The sequence below is a fragment of the Sinohyriopsis cumingii genome, chromosome 7, assembly GCF_028554795.1.
Source record: "Sinohyriopsis cumingii isolate HCF-2022 chromosome 7, ASM2855479v2, whole genome shotgun sequence".
Lineage (NCBI taxonomy): Eukaryota > Metazoa > Mollusca > Bivalvia > Unionida > Unionidae > Sinohyriopsis > Sinohyriopsis cumingii.
Genome location: NC_142967.1, coordinates 41,865,980 through 41,888,976, shown reverse-complemented (window position 1 = coordinate 41,888,976; position 22,997 = coordinate 41,865,980). Strand labels below are relative to the sequence as shown.

General features: G+C 34.8%; 1 protein-coding gene across 1 annotated transcript; it reads left to right on the top strand.

Annotated features, from left to right (window-relative positions):
• The first annotated feature begins 6,932 nt into the window (after positions 1–6,932).
• Positions 6,933–22,957, top strand: LOC149795107 (uncharacterized). Its single transcript, XM_089964805.1, has 8 exons — positions 6,933–7,004; positions 7,786–7,809; positions 11,928–12,032; positions 12,832–12,932; positions 16,286–16,403; positions 17,350–17,520; positions 20,061–20,224; positions 22,696–22,957. Exons 1-8 carry the CDS (start codon positions 6,944–6,946, stop codon positions 22,792–22,794), a joined length of 843 nt encoding a protein of 280 aa, XP_089820931.1. The 5' UTR covers positions 6,933–6,943; the 3' UTR covers positions 22,795–22,957.
• The last annotated feature ends 40 nt before the right edge of the window (positions 22,958–22,997 follow it).

Genomic DNA, 22,997 nt, shown 5'->3' with positions numbered 1-22,997 from the left:
CAGGCCTTGTTTCCTACCTGATACGATGCAAAGATTTATTAATGCCCTCTCCCATATATATATGTGTGTCACTGCAGAAATGGGGGCGTGAGCGTACTTTTTTATTTCCTTTGAAGTAGTACCGGTGAAGATAAAGAGCAAATAGTACATATGGTAGAACGTAAATCGCGCGATCTTTTAAGTTTTAATAAAGACTGTAGACCATTATGTGGGTCATTTTCTGTAATAATGAATAAACTATTTGTTGTTGTTGTTGTTGTGGGGTTTAACGCCATTTGTCAGCACACGATAGGCTATGTATGGCGGCCAGTATTAATGGTGGAGGAAGAACCCGGGAAACCCACGGGAAGAACCACCGACCCACGAGAAGCTACTGGCAAGCTTTCTCACGTACCCACATTGGCCGAATCCTAGACTCGAACCCACGCAGACAGAGGTGAGATGGCAGTGATCCGTAACGGAGAGCGTTTTAGACCACTCGGCCACTCGGGGCCCCAAACTATTTGTAGGAAATAGTATGAAAGGTATGAAAACTAGAGTCATTTAATTAATTAATTGTACCCATCTCCCCAATACAAATATAAACCGTCCATCATTTCATATCCACGTATGGATACGTATTCATTAAAATCTTGGTGAATTTTAACTGGAACGAAACAAAACTAGCAGAATGCACATGCACGACATACGGTACTAGTTATATGGAAAAATGGGAACCAGCCTGGAAATGAGTGAACATAAAATAGAGTATATATGGGTTTGGTTGACCAGGATTGGTTAATAATGTAAGTTATGTTTTATGAAAAAGAATCTTTTGAGATCCAATTCTAGTTGTAAGTGAGAAAAAAAATGACATTGTTTTATTGATGGAATTACAATCTTTTAACAGTCTTGAGTTTGGAACACTCATTTCTAAAATTAGCACCTGACTCTTTTGGTGCGGAATTGAAAGCACATGTTTCAAACACATGCAGGTCCAGAAAATGCCGCGACTGATATCCTTTCCTCTACAAAGAAGCTGACATTCAGGTTTCATCTATACTGATAAATGTAGGTTTCATCATGAGCACTCAGAAATTTTAAGTTATTGAATTTTTACTATCATGGTGTTTGCATAGGTTTGTTATGGTGTTACGTGTTTTTGGCTCACATAAGCAGCAACAAGAAAAAAGTGGAGACAACAAGCTTTGTAAAATTAAACAAATAATTTGTTTCCCTAAAAAACAAGGTAACAATGAGAAAAAACTTACGATATTAAGAATCAAATCCAACCATAATCAAAGAATAATCCAAGAATTAAAAATGAGCAGTCCTAGTAATAACATATTTTAGTGAATTTGAGTTCGAGTCCCGACGAAAATCCAAAATGGAAGGCGATGACGTATACTTTAGTCAATATATTGCTGAAGTGTAAACAGTTCTTTGTTGAACCACAGAAAATAATATTCCGGTGTTTGAATTCTGTAAATTTCAATAACTCACTTTGTCCAAGAACTAACTCCGAGCACAAGTATTTCCAGGAAAAATAATCTCTTAGAATCCAAATAATTTGAAGAAAAATTAAAGTATTAAACTCCAACTGGTCACAACAGAAAAAAACACCTTGACGTCTAAGTGTTTAAAAGCCCAATTGAAATGTTGTCTCAAAACATCACTAATAAATCTGGCTACTGCGCAAAACAGACGCCCGGGTAAGGGTGAGCCCTCCGGTAAAACCAGAATTTCGAAATAATTGCTACATGTTTAAAGTCACGTACTACCAGTACAACCTCGATTTCACTATAGAAATCCCACACTAAGAAAGAATTTTAAAAAATTTAAAATGAGAAGTTATTTACTTCAGCTGTTACTGATTTTGAATCAAGGTCAGAGACTACGTCAGCATTTGATACAAAGTTCTGATATTAGGTTTTCGAAAAAATGAACTGAATTTCTGGAAAATATCAGATCCAGTAAATAAAATTACATTACAATAGCATGTAATGGAATTAAAAAATATATAAAAAATTTAAACTAACAAACAAATAATTAAATCAAATCAAATATAAATTAAATCAACTATACATAACAATGGAAACTAAATTAGTACTGTGAGTCCTGCATTCTCAATTGCAAGTAACTTCTAAGGGAAATAACTAGCAAGACATTTGGAATAATTATTTTACAATTGCTTCCCTTTAACCACTGTTGCTCTTTTCCAGCGAATTTTTGCCTTATCTCGCTGGATAGTGTTTTGGTAGTGAATTTTTCATCGGATGAAGACAGATTGTAGAAAAATTGATACAATTCAACATCAAGGATATAAATTAAACAATCACCAACGATTTCAGTTGAAAACATGCTTGTAGGATTTTGATTCAGGTGATCAGAATAGTTATATATGCTTCTGATAAAATAATTTTACACCTAGCCAACACTAACTACCCCCAACCCTCCTTTTTGTGCTACAAATCACTTTCACCATCCCCTCTTTGTTAGTATTACCCAACACTAGCGAATACATATTTTACAGTATTAACCAGCACTACCCAAATACATATTTTATAGTGTTAATCAACACTAACACAACACGTCTTTGATAGTGTTAATGAACACCACCCCAATGTGTCCTTTATAGTGTTAACCAACACAACCCCAATACGTCTTTCATAATGTTAATCAACACTAGCCCAAAACGTCTTTTATAGTGTTAATCAACACCACCCCAAGGTGTCTTTTATAGTGTTAACCAACACAACCCCAATACGTCTTTTATAATGTTAATCAACACTACCCCAAAACGTCTTTTATAGTGTTAATCAACACCACCCCAACGTGTCTTTTATAGTGTTAATCAGTACTAGTTTTGAATACTTTCAAACAAACAATATGGAACATCTGTATGATTGAAGTTTACTGTTATTATAACAAATTGGTACGATTTCCATTACCCCTGAATATCTCGATTTTGAGATATTTTCATGACGTACATAAACTCGTAATTCGCCTTGGCCGCTCGTTTTAAGTCCACATTAACGCAATAGGTCTCTTGTACAAGTCTAACAGTGGTAGTCACGAAACAAACCAGTCAGCCAGGATAAAAGAGTACATATAAACCAACTTCGGACTGAGTTTCTGTTTGAATTGATGAACACAAGGATCATGGTTATTAGGGGTATAAATTAGTGGTGGGGATGGAGTGGACAGTGGCGTCACGGGGGGGGGGGGGTGAGTTGCGGGGGGAGGGGGACCGCACCGGGTGACACCATCAGAGGGGGTGACACCAAAATGAATGTCTATAAAAAATTATATTTTTGTGCAGGAAGGAGGTCCATGTGGTTGACACCATGAGTTACCGCACATGACTGTCTATCAACTTTTTGAAGTTTTGTGCAGAAAGGGGGCTCAATAGGGGTGACACCATGAATTACCTCACTGGGTGACACCAATCCTAGTGACGCCACTGGGAGTGGGGTGAAAATACAAAACTATCCAGTGATATGTTATAAATTAACATACACGTGTGTCTATGAGAGAAAAGTCTCAGTTCCAAAATATGGGGCAATTTAGGATAAAACGACATCCTATTTAACTAAACTTCTAACTGGCTTGCTGGTTATAATTTATTACATTCCCAATGATAAAGAAGTTATCGTATAGAGCAACGGCTATAAGAGACCTTAACATTTCATTACCTTTTCCGCCTAAACCTCATATTACATTTATCACGTGTCAGATTCATTAAGTTGTATAGTTCCTAAACCTGTGGTATTAGTGTTTGCTGCATGCTTCTAGTAAATGTGCTGAATACAAGAAGGAAAACTCTGCATGCATTGTCATAATTTCATGAATGAAACAACAATGGAAAAGGAGTCTAATTGTTCTATGCAACTTTACAAAAATGTATATTATGATGCGCTTTAATAGAATACATGAAACACAACATATTCAGCAAGCATTCACTGGATTAATGAACACAGTTGTAAAAGGACCACACATCATACGATTCAGTCGACGGATCAAATAACGTTGATGCGCATTAATGTCTGCCTGCGAAATCCCCAGATCATCTGGTACATCTGGCTTCTGATGAAATACAATGGTCTTACAGTCCGAAGTACGACTTCAGCAGATAGTACCATCCATGTCCTTGCCGTCTACAAGAAAAGGAAACAGATAACTTAGAGAGAAAAGCAACATGACACTAAACGACTGCTGAAACTGATAGTTTTACTAAACTAAAATATCATTGTGTTCGTGGCTTTTAAAATCTACGTATGTGACGTTCCACCATCAAAACGCCTCATTCAGAAATGGGGTGGAGTGTGCACTTAGTTTGACAAAGACAGGAAACGTGTTTGTCCTTTAAGTTGGACTCATAAGGATAGCGTAAGCAATACACCAGAGTATATGTGTTAAGTTGCATTTGTTTCCATCGCAAAAGTGTATGAATCATTCTGTTCCTGGTCAAAGTCTAGGCCCGAGCCAAATTTGTACACCTGCATGGTTTGGCCGTTTTCTTACTTAAATTGCCATAAAAACTTCCTGTTCTGTAAGCAGGCTGAAATGTATGCATTTACATATTACATAAATGAAAGTCAATTCATTTTACAGCCTGTAGATGATTTAGATATTGAAGCCTGTGTATATGACTTACATATTACAGCCTGTGTTTATGATTTACATATTACAACCTGTGTAGATGATTTAGATATTACAGCCTGTGTAGATGATTCACATATTACAACCTGTGTAGATGATTTAGATATTGGATCCTGTGTAGATGATTTACATATTACAGCCTGTGTAGATGATTTACATATTACAGCCTGTGTAGATGATTTACATATTACAGTCTTTGTAGATTATTTACATATTACAGCATGTATTGATGATTTAGATATTACAACCTGCGTAGATGATTTACATATTACAGCCTGTGTAGATGATTTACATATTACAGCCTGTGTAGATGATTTACATATTACAGCCTGTGTAGATGATTTACATATTACAGTCTTTGTAGATTATTTACATATTACAGCATGTATTGATGATTTAGATATTACAACCTGCGTAGATGATTTACATATTATAACCTGTGGTGATGATCTACATATTGGAGCCCTGTGTAGATGATTTACACAATCACCTTGCTTAAAACGTCACAGATTTAAGTTGTTCATCAGTAGAATGGGTGAAAAGTATTACAACCAAACTCTGAAAGTGTTGAGTGAGCTCCCTTTTCTACTACGAGTTATTACTATGAAATGTATAGGAAGCCTGCATTTAGAATACCTTAATAGGTCAAATTAAAATTGCATTTCTATTGCACAGTTCCAGAGATGTCAGAACACTGAACATACAGATACAATTTCTTAAGTTCTCAATGGGCATTCTTGTTTTCGTGAATTTTCATAAAACGAGTGTAATTAATGAGGTTATTTCAGCATTAAAGATGCAAATAAAAACTAATCAATGATTTTTGCAAAAAGCATCCTTATGCTATTTTGATTTCGTTTTTCAAGTCAATTGCTTTTGCAACTGAAATTTATACAGAATCAACACTACCGCCAACTCCTCTTGTATAGCCTTTATTTCCGACAGAGACCGCTCCGGTGGCCTAGTGGTTAGAGTGTCCGCCTCAGATGCGGGAGGCCATAGGTTCAATCCCCGGCCGAGTCATACCAAAGACTTATAAAAATGGTACCAACATCTACCTCGCTTGGCGCTCAGCATTATATATATATATATATGTACATATATATACAGATATATATATATATATATATATATATATATATATATATATATATATATATATATATATATATATATATATATATATATATATATAGAGAGATATATAGATATATATATAGATATATATATATATATAGATATATATATATATATATATATATATATATATATATATATATATATATATATATATATATATATATATATATATATATATATATATATATATATATATATATATATATATATATATATATATATATATATATATATTGATCTGCATCAGACATACCTAAACCAAGTTAGCAGTTCGTTTCAGGCCCAAGTTACATATTTGTTCTCCTGTGCTAGCCATCAAAGGTGCTCAACAAATAGAGCAATACATTTTCAAGCCTAACTGAAAGTCAATGGAAACCAAATTACAGATTTAGTGTCTGAGTGAATACATTAATGTAAGCATCATGCTATGAGGATGGTGCCATCTATATTAAAAATTGTGCGTATGTATATGTTTTTTGAGCGGTGGTGGTGTCAAAAACTCTTCAGGGAGACCTTGATAGTTTGTTGTTTGTATCTCCTTATTTCCTCCACTGCTGAAGATTTAAACAAAACTAAGGTATACACAGAGAGAGAGAGAGAGAGAGAGAGAGAGAGAGAGAGAGAGAACAAAATACATCAGTTACACTGGCAGGTCTCAAACACTCACTCATTCAATTAAACCAGAATACTTTTTACACACAGACAAACACCAATATGGTCCAGATCAAATGCACAGTGAATGAGAGAACTAACAGATTGTTAGATTGCGCTTGAGGGTATTAGATACCATTCTTTGATTGCTGACTGAAAATAGAATCCAAACAGAAAGTAAGGCATTTAAGTGCTTTTGGGGGGAAATAGGTATTGGTAATACATTTGTTTCTGTCACATGGACTTGTTCAAACCAAATTTCTCATTAAACAATGCTTCTTTTCAGATATTTAAATTTACACACGTCGTGAATATTTTAAATATAGATAATTCAAGCATATACCTTTTTACCAAATAGTACATATATAACAAGGTTTAACTTTAAAACAAAGCTAGACAGGGTTAAAATTTAGAATTCGAGTCCCGTGTCTTATCGTAGCAGTACGTTTAGGACGATAGATAACAATAGAGCTATATAAGGATCAACCCTATTTCTAATCTACAGGCAAAAATGACTTCATTCCTGCTCATTGCGATTCTTCCTTTAACCGTCCAAGGTTTTCTCTTCAGACGTAAGTACAGTAGTATCATTTATTTCAGCATACTCGTGTAGAAAAGCAAATCGAAGCGAATGCAATCTTCGCAGATAGAATATGAGCGGAAAACAAAGAATAATGTACGATTCTTGTTTGAAACTGAGCGTGTACCCCCTTAGACTTACTGCTGAAAAGATTAACGATTGTTATTAATAGTAACATTGCAAAATGAGACATTACTAGATCCCCTGTCAGGCATATACTGGACAATATGAACAATGAAATAAGGAACAGAAAACGAAAGCGCATTATTACATATATTAAGCGCATTATTACTGATGAAATATTATTACATATCTTGAGTGCATTATTCCTGACGAAATATTATTACTTATCTTGAGTGCATTATTCTAACGAAATTATTTTTACATATCTTGAGTGCATTGTCACTGACGAAATATTATTACATATCTTGAGTGCATTATTCCTAACGAAATTATTTTTACATATCTTGAGTGCATTGTCACTGACGAAATATTATTACATATCTTGAGTGCATTGTCACTGACGAAATATTATCACATATCTTGAGCGCATTATTACTGACGAAATATTTTTGCATATCTTGAGTGCATTGTCACTGATGAAATATTATTACATATATTGAGCGCACTATTACTGACGAAATATTATTACATATCGTGAATGCATTATTACTAACGAAATATTATTACATATCTTGAGTGCATAAATGCTTAAGATTTTAATTGCATTATTGAAAAGTTCACCCCATCTTTACCTTTATAATATCTTTCAGAGACAAAATGGGACAACCTCAGAGGTAAGTCAGTCTTGAAAAGTATTCGAATATTGAATTATCGAATGTCTATGTATCGTTTAATTGGAGCAATATCTCCAATATCGTGATAACCTAACTCACCGAATGACTCAGACAGTCCACATTAACATATGAATGAGTTTCTTGTTAAATTTGCAATCTTACTTTGGCCGACTATTTTTTGAAAGTTTCAGTATAGTCGGTGGCATGCACAGCTATTTTGAAAAATTGTAATAATTTTTTTATGGCGCATAGTTGTAGAATGTGTGCAACCGAATGAGTTTCCGAGCAAGGTATTTTACTCCGATTGCATCGACACGGTAGAACCTTCACGTATTGACGTGACATGAAACGCCAAAGTAAGCAAACCTGAACTCAGTCAAAGTGGCTTCCACGATTCGTATTGGAGGGGTGATCAAGTATCAGTTCGCACGTGCTCGCAGTGTGATAGGTTAAGTGTCACAAACATCACATTGGGCACAAACTGGTCAACATCTGTCAGCATGTAATTTCTTGCATAGCTGGAGACGTGACATATTGTACATTGTGTATTTAATCAAACAAGAACGATTATAGCATAGCAGGACACTAAAATATAATATAATTATTCAAGCAATTCTTAATACTTTTACTGTTTTCGGTCATTTAAATATTCAATTTACACAAAGAGTACCTCTCTTTAATCCTGAGCCTTCTGAAAACCGCTGTGATTTACTACGTTTATTCAAGCTACTATAGAAACATTTACGAGAGCCGAAAACATTACATTTCATAGTCACCTTTGCCATATATTTCTGCACTGTAAACTCTTGTCTCGGTCTTATCAAAATAATTCACATGAACCCAAGGCCGGTGCCAGACTATCTGGCGCCCTAGGCAAGGTTAGAGTCTGGCGCCCCCCCCCCCCCCCCCCGTTTATACCAATAAAATAAGGAGTTAACCCCCCCCCCAATTTGGTTTCCGCGGCAAATTGAAGGTTTCGAATAAGCGTGATTCCACGGAAAAACTCGTGGCCTATAAAAACACGCGAACGTAAATACGTCCTGAAAGCTTCGTATACGCGCGATTTTCACTCACTCATTTTGCTTGTTCGGGTCAGCCTGGTGTTTCGGTCAGGCTGAATCTACCCGATTATTTGACCCTGTATGAAATAAACCAGGATAAAAAAACGACCCTCAATAAAACTGAAATGTATTTATTTATTTTTCAAAACTGTTGTTGATTTGGAGAAATGCGCCCCCTGAAATCAGCGCCCTAGGCGGCTGCCTAGTTTGCCTATATGGTAGCGCCGGCCCAGCATGAACCTCAAAATTAACACATTGTGTCGAGATGGTCATTCCATTTTTGTACAAATGCAAACAAATCAAGATGGCAGTCTGGTAATTCGTGATATTGGCGATATAAAACTTTCCTGAATGTATTGATCCTCTAAAGTCACGATGGTTTGTAGCGTAGTCTCTGCAGATAGTAATATTTTTGCAATTCCATATTGTTACGTCTAGGGAAATAAACTATGTAATAAGACAAAATAAAACCCAACAAGCAAGTTTCCATTATATATATATATATATATATATATATATATATATATATATATATATATATATATATATATATATATATATATATATATAATCAAACATTTAAAAAGATATTCCGAATGAAGGTTCTAATGCGTTTATGTGGTAACGTGCAAGCACCACAGTTCTAAATTACAGTTCTAAATCAAAAAAGGTTTACTTCAAGGCAATCCCAACAAAATTCTTACTTCAAGGCAATCCCAACAGAATTATTTAAATGTATTTACATGATCCTCAAAATACTGTCTGTTTTAGAAGAACGATTTTTGGCTCTGCAAGTTCAATGAAAAATGATAAATAAATCACGATTGCCTCATACAAATCTTACAAAACTGGCAAAAACCCCAAATAATATTAATACCCTGATTTAATTCTCTTATATAGTCTCGATTTGTGCACAACAAATCAACAAAATCTGAATCCCTTAGTCGATTATCTAACATTTAAATTATTAGAGTGTGAAATAATCTAGCACTAATGTTCTGACCTTCTCAAATTATTGAGCCAATCAACAAATAGTGCGTGCATGATAACTCTGCAGGACAACAAATTATTGCGCCAATCAACAAATAGGGCATGCTTGATAACGCTGAAGGACAAAAGGCACTCCTAGTTTCGCGTATTGTTTAAATGACCTCCATTCACTCTAATGCGTGGGGTACTTGACCGAAATAGTTTATGACTTAACCTTGGCAATCGGCCTTGGTTTATGATTGAACTTTTACACATAGTGGACGTGTACTTGTACTATAACACGAGCCAGTCAATAAATTAAAAGAACTAAATTATAAACGTCACAAACCCAAATGACTTAAAGAAACACACACACACACACACAGATATATATATATATATATATATATATATATATATATATATATATATATATATATATATATATATATATATATATATATATATATATATATATATATATACCACGAGATGTATCAATTTTTATTAAAGCAAACGAAGTTTGCCGAGTTTCCTTTTAATAAAATATTTATACAACGATACACATATACTGTATTTATATCACTTACAAATACATATATTTGCCATTTGAAAGGAGTTTAAGATTGACTACAGGCAAATGTGCAGTGAACGAGTGAATGAACTCCTCACACCCCTTCCAAGTGTGTCCGCTACAAAATGTAGTTCTGTGCCATTTGTTGCTATTTACAATCACCTTTGCATATTTATTTGTTGACTGTTTCCATTTTTGTTTTTCTATTTTTATTCACATTGATTAAATAAATATAATACACTGTTATGATGTAGACATGAAAGATGGTTTTATCGAAGAAAGTAGAGCACTACAAACACCTGGTTAGCTCAGCCATTCAAATGAACGCTCGGTCATTCACCCACCGGCGCATGGAGATTATCGTGGAATAGAAACTAAGCAAAATGACGAACCAACAGGATGTAATTAAAATATTTTAATATATTTACAGTTGATCCAAGACATTATTCTGCTTTAATAACAGTACTACCTACCATACAACTCTCTTTCGCTCTATCTCTCCCTCCTCTCTCTCTCTCTCTCTCTCTCTCTCTCTCTCTCTCTCTCTCTCTCTCTCTCTCTCTCGTGCTTTGATGGGTTTGACTTAACTTTTACCATTATTCATAAAGCCGGAGATATCGTGAAATCACACAAGTGAAAATCCTCTGCGCGTCATAGATTTCGCGCGTATCTTAATATGATGGTCCAGAGAGAGAGAGAGAGAGAGAAAGAGAGAGGGGAAGGGGTCTGGGGGACATCCTTTGGACGTTTTCATATTTAATCAATAATTATCGATTTTAAGAGCATTACAAGAGGTTTGAGAAACAACAACAAAAGCAACAAAACACTCAATACATCACAGTATGTGTACCACGTAACCGAGACATTTACCGAATAATGTCGACAGGGTTGGCAACTTTATATCACTAAATATATAAACATCGTAGATACATCCCAAGGAATGTGCAGTCATACCATTACGACGAAGCATATTCTTGTAGGTTACATGGTGTAAGTTAAATTTCAAGGTATTCATCCAGCCCGAATTAGTATTATTTCTCACTCCAGATTTATGCGTATTTTATCATTTACGCATGAGAGGGGTACGTGGTACGGAAAGTAGAAAGGATTGCGATGAAGTTGTGCACCATATTAAATTCATTTAGAAAACGGGGATTATTAATACTTTTTATCTTTTTATCATACGTCACTACTGATTAATGAGTGGACAGCACAGAGCTGCAAAGGTACAGTTTTGCAAGAATGTGTATATATGCGTATTATTTCTCCATGTGCTGATCACAATTTGATATACCAATAGTATTGGTATATCAAATTGCTTGATACAAATATTTTAAAACCCATGTTATATATATATATATATATATATATATATATATATATATATATATATATATATATATATATATATATATATATATATATATATATATATATATATATATATATATATATATATATATATCAGCATCACAAATAATGTTAAGCTCGTAACTAGTTTTGATTTTTTTTAGTAACTTGGGGAATGAATCCCTTCAACCCGTACAACTATGCCTCAATGCCACGAACAGAGCAGGACGCCAAATCAGAAGGCTTTGTCATGAAGTCTGATTGCAATGGTAAGTGAAAAAGCACACGAACAGAGCAGGACGCCAAATCAGAAGGCTTTGTCATGAAGTTTGATTGCAATGGTAAGTGAAACAGCACACGAACAGAGCAGGACGCCAGATCAGAAGGCTTTGTCCTGAAGTCTGCTTGCAATGGTAAGTGACAAAGCACACGAACAGAGCAGGACGCCAAATCAGAAGGGTTTGTCATGAAGTCTGATTGCAATGGTAAGTTACATAGCACACAACTCGAAAAGGAAAGAAAAAAGACTTTATATATTGCTGATCCTGTACATGATATAAACTATAATTTAATTCCATCTAGTAAAGTCTTTTGAACTACAACAAATGAATATAAGGTTAAAGTTTTCATCCTTTAACTGTTGTACATTACATGTAATGAGGTCTAGAGGTACTGTCTCAGAGTACATTACATGTAATGAGGTGGAGAGGTACTGTTTCAGAGTACATTACATGTAATGAGGTGGAGAGGTACTGTCTCAGAGTACATTACATCTAATGAGGTGGAGAGGTACTGTTTCAGAGTACATTACATGTAATGAGGTGGAGAGGTACTGTCTCAGAGTACATTACATGTAATGAGGTGTAGAGGTACTGTCTCAGAGTACATTACATCTAATGAGGTGGAGAGGTACTGTCTCAGAGTTCAAGGCAGGCTTATTATTCTACAAACTATAGCTTTCATTTTCTATTAATAATTTAGTAAAGAGCTTGAAAAATTCTTCAGTATTTACCTATGTAGTATAACGGTAGGTAGATACTATAATTGTTATATACTTCACATTTGTAGCACGGACTAATTTCGCTGGGAAGAGATACTGGAAAAGCAATGACCCTTCTGTAATGTTACTCTACGACGTTAATGGATTTATTGCTGGGATACAGCTTGGGGTAGGAATTGTTCATCAATAATCCACTATGAATTATTTGTGTAATTTTAACACTAACCAGAAATCGTCGTGTTTTTGTTTGAAGAGGATGAAGATTATTTGAATTTTCTTAACTTTAAAGATATTGCTGTTCTTACATAAAACACTTTATAGTGTACCTTCATCCATTCTTTAAGACATTTTGTATCAAAACAGTTGCCAATACTGATGACTGGGAATTGTTTCATGCGGCTGAAGATATGCGTAGCGCAAATCATGAATTTAACGACAAATACGGAAGTGTGTGTGTGTGAAAGTTTGATTTTTAACGTAGCTTTAGCACTTTTTCAGTCAAATCACTTCGGTGTCTGCAGTGTAGCAGTTTATAGTGATGTCTAGCATTAGGTTATCGTGCCACAAACATGTAGCCTCATGTCCCACCCAGTCACATTATCCTGACACCACGTCGACCCGTCCTAACACTAACCTGTTAATGCTTAGCACCAAGCGAGGCAGCTGCTAGTACCATTTTTATAAGCATTTGGTATGACTCGGCCGGGGATTTGAATAAAGAGACTACATGGATGCCACTGCGACAGTTGCTACTCTATCGACGCTGGCAATTAACATTACTGCTGTCATTTGGAAATAAGATTGTATGAAGAAAACGGGAGTTTAATGTTACAACACCCATAGATTTCAAACGATGAATATGTATGTCCGTATATGGAAACGTAATGTGAAAGACGTAAAACATTTGACTTGACCAATACCTTTTGATCATCACCAGACCAAGTGAATAGTATACAATGCCACTGATCAGCACCCGCATCTAGTAACCAACACCCATGCACATCAACCAATACATGTTGTTAATGACCAGCATCCAGGTTTGCTAACCAATGAAATGTTTTTCTCAACGGTACCGAATCTACAAACTGCTGTGTAAGGTAGGGACCAACTTTGATGATACAACAATGAGGATTAACACATATTTTTAGATAGACAATCACTCACTATAACCACTCACTACCACAATTCAATACTCATCAATACCTTTACTTCATCTGAAGTATAGGTATTAATGAGTATGGAATTGTAGGCAGTGTTGGTAATGTTGACTATATTATACCGATAAATAAATACCTTTAATCAAGTAATCTAACTCGTAAAAGTATTAATTTCGACGTGACAAAACATAATTCAAAATAGTTACACCGTCAAGGAATTTAGCGGGGATTGAACAAAATCCAAAAATATTATCTTGATCAGTTAGGCTCAAAGTAATCCTGAATTTCTGAAGCTGTCAAGGAATTTAAAAGGTAGAGACATACCGGGTGTTGATTAGTCAAATGATGTATTTTATAACATTACATTTCCCGTTGTTGCCATGCGGACCGTACAAATTATCGCTATATACGTTTATTATTTACAATTCCTTTTGTTGTCCTACAATTCAAAAATATTAAAACTATTGGCCACTTAACTTGAAATTCCCCCTGTCACCACAACTTTCCATTTCAAAATGGCCCTTTTATGGTAATAACCATTTCCGCCATTTTCTCTTATTGTATGAATATAGAAAGTGAATACATATTCATATTAAACGAGGCCGTGAGTGACTGGATAGAAAAAAAAAACGATGACATTTTGCTGGAGTGAATAAAACTATTGTTTTAATACGATCGATAGACATCGAAAATCTTGTGATCAAAACATTTGATCTGCTGTTTTGATATTTGCTCATGACTGTAACAATTTGGATATGCAGAAAAACAGGTTTAAATCTCACGAGTTGTTTGTTTTCTTCTTTTTATTAATCTTTTTGTGGTGTTTTGTGTGTTATTTCTCTTGAATTAGGACTGAGAATTATGTTAATGCTGATATTTTCAGTGTCAATAACACATAATACACAGCTGAGCACAAACAGTAGACAGCTGACATTGTAGCGCTGGATGCCGTAAAGAATCGACTATATCAACCTGTTAACATATCACTAGCCAAAACATTGATGTTTTCAATAATTTTGAATATCATTTATCATTCACATGACAATGCATGCATATATGTAAATTCACTGTTTTCTATATTCTTGGAGTGAAACGTTTGGCGTCTTTCAACATAAAAAGGTGTAATTATTTAGCGTGTTTGATTAAATGTCGAAGGCATATATTTGTGCCTACGTCTACATTAGCGATGTTCTGAAATATTCAGGCATTACGTACGGACGGATGAATTCCTGAAGGATTGGCAGAAAACTAGGGACAAATGGACTTTGTTTTTGATGGGCCAGCTGATAAGCCATCAGATCTTTAAGCACTGAAGGAAAAATGACTCCTAATTATGCTAATATTATATTAAGATGTAACTTTGCCTATGCAAATTATACTAAGATTATGCTAGGTTGTAACCTTCCTATGTCCATTATACTAAGATTATACTAAGATATAACTTTGCCTACGCAAATTATACTAAGATTATATATAATAAGATGTAACTTTTCCTATGCAAATTATACTAAGATTATATTAAGATGTGACGTTTCCTATGCAAATTATACTCAGATTATACCACGATGTACCTTCCTATGCAAATTATACTAAGATTATACTACTATATAACTTTTCCTAGTTATTTAAATTGCCCTAAGATTATACTATGATGTAACTTTGCCTGTGCAAATTATACTAAGATAATACTAAGATGTCACTTTGCCTACGTAAATTATACTAAGATTATACTAAGATGTAACTTTTCCTATGCAAATTATACTCAGATTATACTACGATGTAACCTTCCTATGTAAATTATACTAAGATTACACTAAGATGTAACATTGCCTATGTAAATTATACTAAGATTATACGATGTAACTTTTCCTATGTAAATTATACTAAGATTACACTAAGATGTAACATTGCCTATGTAAACTATACTAAGATTATACGATGTAACTTTTCCTATTTAAATTATACTAAGATGTAACTTTGCCTGTGCAAATTATACTAAGATTATACTAAGATGTCACTTTGCCTACGTAAATTATACTAAGATTATACTATGATGTAGCTTTTCCTATTTAAATTATACTAAGATGTAACTTTGCCTGTGAAAATTATACTAAGATTATACTATGATGTAGCTTTTCCTATGCAAATTATACTAAGATTATGCTAAGATCTAACTTTGCCTAGGTATTCATACAATGACGATTATTATCATAGATCTAACGAGGTTTAAAGACTTAGAGACAATGTGCATTGTTTTTGAAGACCTAGAGAAAACCGTACCTCCATCTGACTTTTAGTACAATTGTACACATAAATAAATATTCAGTTTGATCTACTATAACTATCACAGTATAAACTACTTTAGATTGGAAAAGATATGAAAACCGGAACTGGTGAGAAGTATCCATTCCAAAATCAAATCAACGCGCCATTCGTGGACGATGGTGACTTATACCTCATCACAGCATATTTTACAAATCCCGGTAAGTTACTTTTAAGATACTTGGCCAAAAAGTTGTTATAACAATAAATAAAAGAAATTCTACATTTTGGTTTGTTTTATAAGTTAAACACTTTACCAATATATCAGTATATTATGGCGATATAACTTCAAATACAATACTACCTTTCTTGTCAATGCAGGATTCATCGGAAAGTATGAACAAAAAATATATACACATATACTTGAAATACAGTTTTTGTTTTAAAAGTATGCACAACAGTTGCAACATATAATAAAAATATTACAACATCTCGAACGGTGTCTTTATTTAGATGTGACGCAATATTACTAACATATGTCGATGCGATCCATAATAATTCCTCTTTGCTCAAGGTCACGACTGTGTACTTTCTTTGTATTAGGTTTAAGTCTGATATACTAGTATAATAAACATTTTAAAAAAATACAAACTAGCTCTCATGCGATAAACAAACTATATTGATGATGCCAATTTAGTTTCATGACGATGTCTCAAACCGTTCTGGAGATATTAAGCCGATGGAATCTGGGGTACGGACTGATGAAGTTTTGGAATCATATAATGAAAACATTGATTCAGTAGTGTCAACGGAATCTGTCTTCACTTTCTTTTCTTGTTTACTTTGTTTGCACTTGTATCATACTAATAAAAGATTTGATACCAAGATGATTGATAAATGATGATTGGTTTTATACCAGCCTTCGTGTATCCTTGGGAACGGCACTTAACTTCCGTTTCCTCTTCATGATATAGCTAATAATGTGTTAAAGTGCCATCAAAGCATAGAGCGTATTAAGGATTTCGTCGTGATCTTACGAAAATGTATGACGTTGCTATTAGAACTATGACAACAAGAAGGAACATAGCCAATTCGCTACAGAAGAAAAACCTTAATTTATATATGTATGAATAATGTATAACACAGTAATATTTATTGATTTCTCAGCCACCATATGTACCACCGGCCGATCACAGTCCGACTTCAACACTCACGGTACTGGAGACCATTTGTACATCCAGAACGGAACTCATCCGACTGACGTCATCACGGTGCCTGCACATGAGACTGAAGTGGCACCTACCAGGTGGACGAAGGGGAAATGCTTTCCATCTATGGGTTAGAATGAACGAATCCTTAGAATTGTTCTTCCGTAATACGTTAGACTAAGTAAGAGTCTCTTCATTCCAAAGACTGTTGACTGTTATTTAGGCCTTGATTGTAAGAAGCCCGAAATCCACGAAAATAAGTATTTATTACTTTTGATTTATTTATATGCACAAGAATACATCTAGACTCTTACTTGCGAAATTGGTATAATCCAGCATAGAAGTTTCATGTAGCATGAAAAACGTGATACATTTGCTGACACGGAGTATGAAACACTATGTCAAAACTGAAGCCCGAACAAGTGATGCATTATTTAAGCACACTTTGTATATGGCAACACCAAAGTGTCAACTGAACTTTGAGGTTTTAGTAATAAATATAATACATGGCATATACATTGAACGCGACTGTTTTCACGATTTAATAGAAAATATAGTTTTGTCGACAGTTCACCAATGAAAGGTAAAAGGCTGTTAAGTACTGTTCTAGCAAAGATCATGCAAGAAGCATATTTAAGAAGGTAACCAAACCAGTTGTATACCAAGATTGGACGCACGCACATAGAGGCAATGGAGCATGACTTGCCTTCATCCCCGATTTCGCCTTTAAACATGTGTTGACCTACTTCCGTACGCCCTTGATACCAGGTGCCCGACACCAAATAACCACATGAGTATGAACATTTCGAACAATTCGTGATGATTTTGTTACAACAAAGAGCGATTTTGATGGCACTATCACACAGTGAGATGCTCCACACTCGACATACTGTTAACTCACACAGAAGTTGGAGTATTGTATTTATGCTATTTATGCTATTAGTTTTATTTTAGCCCAGATTTGCAGTAATATTTATAATATTTCCAATGGCTAAGTGTATTTACGTTTAGCACAAGTGATACTTTGCGTTTTGCATATCTTAATTTACAAGTCATCAATAATAAGAATATTACTTAATGTACCATCTATTTCAATATATTGATGTTGACATGAAGGCAAACTGTGACTGAAATCCCATTTAAGTTTGAAAATTATCACACGAATAGTTTACAGATAGTGAAACAATCTGCAAATGAATTTAAATGTAGTTAAAAGCAAATAATGTATTTAAATTAGCAATATCTAGTGCAGTAATGCCAAGAGAGCATCATCATTATTTATTCCAACAACGGCAGCTGAAGCAACAATGATGAGTGAGGTTTTCTCTTTGATCATTAGTTCATACACCTTTGATTGATGTATATATGGCAAGATAAGGCTCGTTAGCATTGAATATGCTTTTGATACAAGATTTTTTTCTCTATTGTCAAATATTCTAACATTTCATAGGAACCTTTGTCACAATCAGACTAAACTGTGGACAAGCACTGCCATTTTGCATATCCACAGATCTCCACCCATCCTCAAATCCCCAAAGTAATGTCGATATTACTAGATTTGTTTTTAATCAGATCTGAAACCAACGTTTACCTAACGTTTGTGGTGGGAACAATCTACACATCAATAATTAGAATATACCTTGTATTAACTGATTTAGTTTCAGGTATGTGTATATTATAAATCTGTAACCTCAATAAAGTTATTTACACTCTGATGACTAAATCTAGTTGTAAATTAGTATTACCATATAAGTACAAGGACCATAACCTGCATCGAGCAGATGAGAAAAGAATCTAGAGACGTTTTAGTTTTTTATCACTTCTACCTAGGTGCATTTTTCTGTATCTACGTGTATTTACGGAACACTAGACATATTTCTTCAAGGAACTATCTCTTTTCATATATGTAGAGCATTCAGCACACTAGATTCTGTTTACTCAACATATCACATTTTGAATTCCTTTCTGGCCTTGGACGTGTATGTGTTCGTCCTTCATTTTCTCCAGTCCAGCATAAATGGTACAAGTGTTAACGGTAAATCGTGACACGCATGCTTGGAATATGGAACTCCAGAGGAAATCATGTAAGAAACCTTGTCGGAATAAACGAGCAAACACTGCCTAATTATTTTCAAGAGATGTTCATTTGGAAACAGCACTAACATATGAACATTTATGAGCCTTATCTCGGACTATGTATGCAACCCAATGTGTTACTTGTGTTACTTGTTCAATGCACGAACAACATCTATCGTCTGCTTGAATGAACCCTTTGTAATTGGTAACCTGCATTCAGAACGTGGAACATCAGTAATTCTGATACTTTCTGTCTCATCAACAATTATGGAAGCCGCATTTCTAGATATGTGTTGAATGGTTCTTACAGATCCCTAGAGTTTTGCATTTAATTTCCCACATCGAAAAAGCTCATAATAAATAAGAAGAAAACACTTTCCACAGACGAAACAAAAGATGCATCGGTACAATGACGTACTAAAGAGAATTCCTAACATGAATTACATGATCGTTTGTAAAGTAAACTTATGTGAATGACATACGTTTTTAGGATATATTCATTTTACATCACACATAAGTAGGCAAATGTATAGTTTCCAAATCATCCGTGTCTTCAGTTTAGGAAAAGGCTGTTTTGTTTTTCTTTCCGGTTAGGTGTCCACTATTGGTACAACTTACGTGCGGATATGCCATGTAACGAGTTCTTTCCGGTCTTCCTCCTATACAATGAAGGAGAACTGAATGCATTCGGCTGGGCTCTAGATACCAATGTTGCCGGCACCCAACGATTGGAACACCCACCACATAGCTCCTACTCGGTGAGACTAACGTTTTCTTTGGAAAATTATGTACTTAAATTTAGTAAATAAATATTCAATGATTGTGAACATAATATGCAGGTTACGCTAACCTTTGATTGCGCATTTCTTTACTTTTACAAACCCAAATAAAATGTTTTCCGTTTTATATTCTAGATTTCAAAAGTGGTTCTCGATAATATATATCCTCAAGGATACAAGTGTTTAGTTCGTTATGGAGTTTTTCACTTTGATAATATTTCATCATATCAACTTGAAATTACAAAGCTGAATTACTTTTAAATAAGACAATCTTGAAAATATGCCAGCGGTATCTGACATAATATTTGGGATTGAAAATGAAACTATCTTGACAAGTAAAACCCAATCTTCCGACACGTTATCTTCATACTCCGATATAGGGTTGCTTAGTACGCATAGACAACAAAACACTTACATGCATTGCATTAAATATTACATGTGTGGACAACTAATTTGGAATTTGTAAATGACATTTCGTCGTCGGGCTAACTCCCATCCTGCTTACGAGCTTAAACATTCTACATAGGAAAGCGAATAAAATCAGGACACGCGCATGCGTGAGGAACAATTATGTGAATATGAAGCCAACAAAACAGTTCTGAGTAGATAGCCTTATGACTAGCCTTCATGATTTCAATGGTTGTGACTATAATCTACGTGAATTTAGATAATTATTTCTTTGCTTTTACAAACCTATTTCAAATATTTCCGTGTATTATAATGACGCTTTCTACATTTCAAACGTAGTTGTCGGTCATATAAATCACTGATGAATACAAGTGTTCAGTTTGTAATGAAATCTTTTACTTTAATGATTTTCCTCATATGAGCTTGAAATTATCAAGCTTAATTGTTGCTTTATTTTGAATTAAGACGATTTAAAAAAGAATCACCGTTTTCTGAAAGCATAAAATGACTTGAAAATAAGACTATCTTGAAGAAAAAGAAGTCTAAAAAGTCAGGCATGTTTTCCTCATACACTGGTATATGATTGGTGCATACAGACAACAAAATAGATCTAAAATTACATGCATATATTAACGTTTAAATATGTGGACAACATTTGGGGTTTTTAAATGACGTGAGGTTTATATTGCCGGGCTAACTCTCATCTTGCCAGTGAGCTGAAACTTATGCACAGGAAAGCGAATAAAATCTGGAAACACGCATCACGCCAACAAAACATGTTTGGGTACTAGCCTCCACACTGACCGTAATGACTGCGTTTAAACGTGTAAGGGAGACAACTCAAAATGCAGTACTGACAAAGAATACTTGAAACAGTGAAGCTCTTGTAAATATGATTGTCTTGTAAATACGGATCTGAAATTTCTCATATCACCTCACCCCTTCCATCAACAAAAAGAGGGTAAAAACCCGTAACATATTTCCGACATTTGTATTTTAGTTATCGAATTAATTTGTTGGAATCTATCCTTTATAAGTAAATACATGTATGTACAGATCATGATCTCTATGATTATAGCACATGATCATGTCTCTGAATTTTCCTTTTCTATCTAGGGGTTGCGGTAGGGCGAGTAGTCGAAAGCACTCGCCTTTACCGATCACTACCATCTCACCTCTGTTTTCGTAGGTTAAATTGTCAGGCTCGGCTAATGTGGGTATGTGAGAAAGCTTGCAAGTAGCTTCCCGTGGGTCAGTGGTTCATACCGGTGTTTTTCCGCATTCTCCTTCCACCAGTTATTCTGGCCGCCATGTATGGCCTATCGTGTACTGAATAATAGCGTTAAGTCCACAACCTCACAGCCATCACAGCTCAATGTGTTTACTTTTCGTTACACATTTTTAACAGAGATAAGATTGGGGCCCCGAGTGGCCGAGTGGTCTAAAGCGCTCTTCGTTACGGATCGCTGCCATCTCACCTCTTTCTGCGTGGGTTCGAGTCTCGGATTCAGCCAATGTGGGTATGTGAGAAAGCTTGCCAGTAGCTTCTCGTGGGTCGGTGGTTCTTTCTGGGGTTTTCCCGGATTCTTCCTCCACCATTAATACTGGCCGTCATGTATAGCCTATCGTGTGCTGAAAAATGGCGTTAAACCCTACAACAACAACAACAGAGATAAGATTGGAAAGTATGAAACAGCTTAAGATGATATCATTTTGTTGCATGTGCGTGTGAGGGACAAATAAATTGATTAGTTCGTTGCATTATTTTGAACATGGGTTACTTAGCATTTCATTGGATGATCTCTTTCTACAAAGACAAATATTATTCTTAAAGAGGATGTTTAGGAATAAAGTATTTCAAGACTATGCTGTTGTTTGTATTAATACAGAGAGAGAGAGAGAGAGAGAGAGAGAGAGAGAGAGAGAGAGAGAGAGAGAATTTAAATCTCAAGATGTCGCTGAATCGATTGATAATTAACCCAAAATATAATTTGATACCCTTTTCAGTCTTCTCTCCTATTTATTTATTTCTCTCTTTTTAGAAATTTATGGAGACAGTCCCGACGTGTCTGTACCAGCAGGGTACCCTGACAACCTTACACATCTACATGACTACACATTACGAACTGGATTTGTGCTAATCAGGAAATAGTGATCGCCGTCCGAATATTTTTTTTTATCAGGAAATAATGGAAATACAGCTTTATGGATGATATGATATGCAGATTTTATCATGTATCGTGCCGAATGCATAACCTTTAACAACATTTGTATGAAGGTTTTGTATTAAAAATATAAAGAGTTCTTCCGAATTATGCTTATATATAAAAGAATGCCAGTGACT